The sequence below is a fragment of the Eimeria tenella genome, genomic scaffold (assembly GCF_000499545.2).
Source record: "Eimeria tenella Houghton genomic scaffold, Eth_scaff71, whole genome shotgun sequence".
Taxonomy (NCBI): Eukaryota; Apicomplexa; class Conoidasida; order Eucoccidiorida; family Eimeriidae; genus Eimeria; species Eimeria tenella.
In genome coordinates this window covers 178902-185698 of record NW_013543441.1, presented here as the reverse complement: position 1 = coordinate 185698, position 6797 = coordinate 178902, and the positions used below count along the sequence as shown (strand labels likewise).

Here is a 6797-nt window from a genome sequence, read left to right as displayed (position 1 = left end):
GCTGCTGCTCTGGTTGCTGCTGCTGCTGCTCAGGTTGCTGCTGCTGCTCGGGTTGGTGCTGCTGCTCGGGTTGCTGCTGCTGCTCAGGTTGTTGTTGCTGTTGCTGCTCAGGTTGCTGTTGCTGCTGCTGCTGCGCCTGCTGCCCTCTTCGTCTGCAGCCCTCAGACAAGCAGCGGCAGCTGCTGCCCTGCTCAGCGCAGCGCAGCGCCACAGCAAGAAATGAGTCAAGGAAAGCCAAGCCATCAGCGAGTGCCTGCAGGCGTTGCTGCTGCTGCTGCAGCTGCGGCTGCTGCTGCGGCTGCTGCTGCTGCTGCAGCTGCTGCTGCTGCTGCTGAAGGTGCTGCAGCTGGAGCCGGTTCCTCACACGCTGCCTCCGCAGCCGCGCTAGCGCCTCTCTGATCTGCTGCGGCTGCTGCTGCTGCACAAACAGCAGCTGTTTCAGAGGCTCAGGAAACATGCAGCTAAAAGCAGCAGGCAGCAGCTGCGACCAGCTCCCCACACAGTCTGTCTCGCCTGCTGCTTGCCAGGCTGCTTCCGCTGCTTCTGCTGCCGCGGCAGCTATATTCTTCTCCGCTGCTGCTGCTGCTGCTGCACTGGCCTCGCTGCTGCAAGCTGAGGCAGGCCAGCTGGGGGGTGTTGCGCTTCCCGCTTTGCTGCAGTCGCTGCTATAGCATTCCGCTGCTTGCTTTAGTTTCGCTGCTGCTGCAGCGCCAGCAGCAGCTGCTGCTTCTGCCGGCGCTGCTGCTGCCAGGCTAGGGGCCCCCGCATGGGCCCCCGGGGCCTCTCCTGGCTGCTTTGCTGCAACATAACTGCTTCCCGCTGCAGTGTGTGGGGAGCGCTCTGCTGCTGTTGCTGCTGCTGAGACTGGGCTTTGAGCAGCAGCTCTTGCTGCAGCTGCTTGAGATACAGCAGCAGTTCTAGCTTCAGTTAGTCCTGCTGCACAAGCAGCTGCCCCGCCCACACAGATGTACTGCTCGTCTCCTGCTGCTGCTGCTGCTGCTGCTGAGGCTGGGCTGTACGCAGCAGCCCTTGCTGCTGCTGCTTGAGATGCAGCAGCAGCAACAGCTGCTTCAGATGGTTCTGCAGCAGACGCAGCTGCTCCGCCAACGCAGATGTATTGTTCGTCTTCTGCTGCTGCTGCTGCTGCCACAAGCGGCAGCGCAGCCATGCAGCGCACTCGTGCTGCGGCAGGCAAAGTACTGCGTGCTGCAGCAGGGCCCCACGCCTTCAGCAACTGCTGCTGCGACGCGTCGGGGCCAGCTGCTGCTGCTGCTGCTGCTGCTGAGATTGCTTGGGACGTGCCTTCCACGGATACCTGCGGATCAGCAGCAGCAGCAGCAGCAGAAGCTGGAGTTGCCTTGCGGCGTCGAGGCAGCAGCAGCTTCCAAAATGAAGAGACTTCTGCGACGGCAGAGGGTAATTCTGAGTCCGTTTCAGCTGCTGCTGCTGCCGCTGCTGTGTCTGGCGCTGCATTTGCTGCTGCAGCGGAAGACTTGGCTAGACCACGCGGACCGTTCTCAGCTGCTGCTGCAGCTGCTGCTGCAGCTGCTGCTCCGCTAGAGGCACTCCGCATCAACGACGATCCGCATGCCTTAGCAATACTCCACAAACTCAATTTGCCGGCAGCTCGCTGGTTGTCTCGCTGCTGCTCCTGCTGCTGCTGCTGCTGCTGCTGAGGCGGTGCAACGTGTGAGGCCTCCCGTGTCCGCTCCGCCGTCTTCGCATTAGCTGCTCCAGAAGCAGCTGCTGCTGCAGGAGGTGTCCCAGCAGCAGCAGTTGTCCCTGCAGCCCAATCCTCCGCTGCTGCTGTTGCTGCTGCTGCTGTTCTATCTGTATTTGCTGCTGCTTCTGTTGCTTTCGCCGCCGCTGCTGTCGTCCTGCTGCGAACCAGGGGCAACCCCCCCGCCACTGTCGCAGCGGTTTCTTCTGCTGCAGCAACAGCAGCACGAAGGTAATTTGCATTTGCTGCTGGTGCAGCTGGTGCAGCTGCTGCTGGTGCAGCTGCTGTTGCAGCTGCTGCTGCAGAGACTACTGCGGATCTGCTCGAGTTAGGTGCTGCAGCTGCTGCTGCCTTGGCTTCTGCCGCTGCTGCGGTGGCTTTCGGTGTTGCTGCCATGCCGTCAGCTGCCCGCGCAGCAACTCCTGCTGCTGCTGCTGCTGCTGCCGCTGCAGCTGCTGCAGCTGCTGCACGTACACCTTCCACAGACAACGAAGCTTCTGCGCCACTCATGGCTGAGGCTGTCTGCCCCGCTGATGGCACGCGTGGTGGGCATTCAGCTGCTGGACTTGCTGCAGCAGCAGCAGCAGCTGCTGCTGCTGCATTAATTTGCCTTTCATGCCTTGAAGATGCACTAGGAGCTTCCGTTGCTGCTCTCGCTGCTTCTCCTGGTGCTGCTGCCGGTGCTGCTGCTGCTGTTGCTGGTGCTGCTGCTGCTTCTCTCTGAATAGGGGACTCGAGGCCTGTCAGCAGCATGACAGCACACAGTTGCTGCTGCAGCAGCACGTGTTGCTGCTGCAGACGCAGCTGCTGTTGTTGCAGCCGCAGCTGCTCCCACTGCTGCTGCAGCAGCTGCTCAGACATCGGCTGGCGCGGGAGAGAGTGCCCCGCATCGTGTGGATCTACGGGCTGCCGTTCATCGAGCTGCTGCTGCTGCTGCTGCTGCTGCGGTGGCAACGCCTGCTGCTGCTGCTCTTTGGTAGCACATTGTTTGGGAGCTTCCGCTTGCTGCTGCTGCGCCTGAAGCTGCTGCAGCTGCTCAAGATATTCAGCCACGCGCAGCCCCTGCTGCAGCGCTGGAAAGGCCTCAGGGGCTTCTGCTGCAACTGCTGCAGGCCCCAGGTCCCAGAGAGCAGCTAAAAGACACTGTTGCTCCTGCTGCAACCGCTGCAGCTGCTGCTCCACTAGAACCAGCCGCTGCCGCACCCGCTGCGAAAAGTCAGCTAGCTCTGAAGGGTCCTGTAGCCGCAGCAGCAGCAGCAGCAGCAGCAACGGCAGCCACAGCAACAATTACATGTTAAGTGTGGTAGAAGCGCCGACAAGCAGCAGCAACAGCAAGAGCCTCCTGCATTCGGCAGCAGATAATGAAATCCCCAGCAACTGCAGCAGCAGCTGCAGGTGTTGCTGCAGCAGCTGCCGCAGCTGCTGCTGCAGCAGCTGCTTCGGCTGCCTTCTTACCTGGGGCCTTCGAAGCAGCAGCGGCGTCGCCGCTGCTGCTGCTCCCGGCTGTTTCCTGCCCTTCGGCAGCAGCGGAGAGTCCCCTCCAGTCTTCGCTGCGCGTGCTGCTGCTGCAGCAGCAGCAGCGGCATCACTGCTCGCTGCTGCTGCTGCTGCTGCAGCTTTGCGCCTGCTTTCCTTAGGCGCCTTTGCTGCTCCCGCCCCTGCAGCAGGTACTGCTGCCTGTCTGGCTCTGCTCTTTGTAGGCGGTGCAGCAGCAGCACTGTCAGCAGCAGCAGCGCGAGCAGCAGCTGCTGCTGGCGCTGCTGCTGCTGTTGTGCTGCTCTGATCTACGCTCAGCAGCGCAGGAAAGAACGCGTCTATGTTCTGGGAAGGTGACTGCTTTCGCTTCCGCCTGCTTTGCTGCTGCTGCTGCTGCTGCTGCGGCTGCTGCGGCTGCTGCTGGGGCTGCTGCTCCTTACCCGGATAAGCGAAGGCCTCAATGACGCAGAAGTCATCATTTGCAACAGCAGTAACACTGCCTTCTGCAGCAGCTGCAGCAGCTGCAGCAGCAGCAGTTGCTGCTGCTGCTGCTGCTGCTTGTTGCACGTCGTGCTTTTCTCTCCTCCTCCGCTTCGCCTCTGGGGAGGCAGCAGCATCTGTTGCAGCAGCAGCAGCAGCAGCAACTGCTGCTGCTGATGACTTTGATGGTGCTCGAGCTCTGCGGCGCCCCACATTTCTGGTGCTGCTGCTGCTTGTCGCCAAGCTGCTGCTGCTGCTCTCTTTGCTGCTGCTGACGCTGCTGCTTGTTACGTGCTGCTGAGGCTCCGGGCCAGTCGGTTGCCCTTTTACCTGCTGCTGCTGACGCTGCTGCTGCTGCTCATCCTGCGGCTCTTCCTGCTGCTGACGCTGCAGCTTCCCCCTCCTTGCCTTCTTTTCTTGCAGCTGCGCGCAGTGCTGCTCCTCGTTTCCGTCCTCCTGCTCCTGATGCTGCTGCTTCTCGCGCTGCTGCTTCTGCTGCTGTTGCTGCTGCTGCAGCTGTTGCTGCTGCTGCTGCTCCCGCTCCTGCTGCTGCTGCTGCCGCTTCTGGCTGTCTTCGTGGGGCCCCACTGGAGAGTGAATCTCAGCAGCAGCCGCGGCTGACGTGCATGACTGAGGCTTGTGTGCAGTAAGCGGTTCTTGGTGTCCTTGCTGCTGCTGTTGCTGCAGCTGCTGCAGCTGCCGCAGCAGCAGCTGCTCCTGCTGCTGCGACTGCTGCAGCTGCTGTAGCAGCAGCTGCTCCTGCTGCTGCGACTGCTGCAGCAGATGTGTCGCGTCACTCAGCGTTGCTAGGCAGCTCTCTTCAGGGTGTCCTCGCGCCTCAGACGACTGAGAAGTCATCTCGACTTCTACAGCAGCGCCTCCCTCACAAGCTATTGCTGCTGCTGCTGCTGCTGCTCCTGCTGCAGGTGCTGCTGCTGCAGCTTCGGCGGAAAGGCGAAGCAGCAGTGCCTTATCTTAGAAGCCTGGCTCGTGGCCTGGGGCTAAGCGGTCACAGCAGCAAAAGGGGGCCCCCAAAGACTCGGGGGCTCTAGGGGCCCCCCAGGCAACAGGAAGCCCGTGGGGCCCCCACAGCTGCGCTGCAGGGCTGCGGACATGGCTTAGCTGCTGCTGGGGCCCCACACCCCAAGACAACGGGAGCAGCAGCCTCGGGGCCCCCTGCGGCACTGCAGCAGCAGCTTAGGGGCCTGCTGCAGCACGGGGACCTTCCTAGTCTTCAGGGCTGCGAGTCAAAGCCCAGGATCTTAACCTGTGCTGGCCCTGTTGCTGCTGCTGCTGCTGATGCTGCTACTGCCTGACGCCGGAAAGCGCAGCTGCGGTGAAGACCCCTGGAAGCAGCCACAAGATTCAGCGCCTCCTGGAAGCCTCCCGCCTCAATGACAGCAGCAAACCAAAATAAAATGCGTTTTTGACTTACCTCAAGAGCAGCAGCTCAAATCCGAGGGATTCGCTGCGGTTTCCCCCCACTAGCTTCACTGAGGCAGCAGCTGTCTTTTGCTGCGCAGCAACGGAGCCCCAGCAAGCAGCGCAGCAGGAACCTCGCAATTATCTGGAGGTAAAAGAGTAATTTAAAATTGATTTTTGAGAAACGGCTGGCTTGCTGAGGGTACGGGAAAGAGCTGTGCAGCCTTTGGAGCCCTCAGAGGCCAGCTGGAGTTGCTGGGTCACCTCTAATCAACACAAAAACGCCGCCTTCTGAACGCCCAGAGTTGCTGCTGCGGCAGCAAAACGCGCAGCAGCAGCAACTTGTAAGCCACATGGCATGCGCGTTTAGCAGCAGGGGGCTTAGTGGCCGCTGCAGCAGTCTGTTTCCGCTGCTGCTCCGCTGCAGCGCTGAGAGCTACACATCAAGATAAATCTGACAAAAGTCCTTTTCAATTTAAACAAATTGGAGTTTATTGGCGAGAATAAAGCAGGAGAAGAAGAAGAAAGGATCTTAAAGAAACAAAGTAAACTGCGTCTGCCGGGAATCGAACCCGGGTCACCTCGATGGCAACGAGGTATTCTACCACTAGACCACAAACGCGCGGTGTGGTGGACCACTTTAAAACAATCTTTCTAGTTTTGAAACATTTCTTTTTCCTTTCAATTCCATTTGAAAAGTTTTCAAGAAGTCCTTATAAAATCTTTTGTAGTAATGGGCTGGTGATATTCTAAGCGGTGTAGCAAAAGGGGGTGTGCTGCTGCAGAGATCGCAGCAAAGCCTGCTGAAACTGGAGCAATGTGAAGCTCCTTCAGCGGCACAGCAAACTGGAGTGTACTGCTGCAGAGAGCGCAGCAAAGTCTGCTGCAGCAGCAGCACTATGAAGCTGCCTCAGCAGCAGCAGCAGCACGCCGCTGCTGCAGCAGAGGCCGGCTTTTGTGGCTGCATGTTCCTACAGGCTGTGAGAGATTTAGGAGCAATTTGGTTATCGTTAAATCCTTCGGGCTCTTCCTGGGGTAGCACAGGAGCAGCTACTGCTGCTGCTGCTGGCGCGATGCAGCAGTTGCAGCCGCAGCTGCAGCAGCAGCTGCTGCTGCTGGCAGACGCAGCAGCTGCAACAGCTGCTTCTGCTGCTGTTGGCGATAGGAGTTGCAGCCTCAGGTGCAAGAGCAGCTGCCTCTGGGTATACCATCTGCAGAAGCAACAGCAGCAGCAGTTGTTGAAGTTGCTGCTTTCTAACAGCAGATGAGCAGCATGTTTAAATGCAGAATTGCAGTGCTGTTATGATAGAACTTATTTCGAGATTTAAATGCAAGAAAAGGAATTCTCCTCAGCCCAGTGGTGGCTTGCAGCTTCAGCTCTTCCTTGTTAATTTTATTAGATTAACAATCAAAAGATTAATTAATCATCTAATTAATTAATTATCGTTTAGCTAATTAGACTTCATCTTCTAACAGCCAGGGCTTGTCCTCTGGTGCATCTCGAGCAGCTCTTTAAAAGCCCATTCCCAGCAGCGGCAACTTCACCATTTGCTGCAGCACAGTGCGCTGCGGCCGCAGCCCCTGAGCCTCTCTCTGGTCTGCCAGCTCTTCTGGGCTCTCCTCTTTACTAGACTTTCTTTAGGGGCCCCAAGAGGGACCCAAGGGGGCCTCCTGGGGGAGCAGCCCCACCCCCGAGGCT

At 59.2% G+C, this 6797-nt stretch overlaps 1 protein-coding gene across 1 annotated transcript; it reads right to left on the bottom strand.

The window, feature by feature from the left end:
* Window positions 1-107: 107 nt before the first annotated feature.
* Window positions 108-4534, bottom strand: ETH_00002440 (uncharacterized protein; the record flags this gene model as incomplete). Its single annotated transcript, XM_013378038.1, has 3 exons — window positions 108-152; window positions 212-2956; window positions 3176-4534. The coding sequence occupies 3 exons, from the start codon at window positions 4532-4534 to the stop codon at window positions 108-110; spliced, it is 4149 nt and encodes a 1382-aa protein (XP_013233492.1).
* Window positions 4535-6797: the final 2263 nt, after the last annotated feature.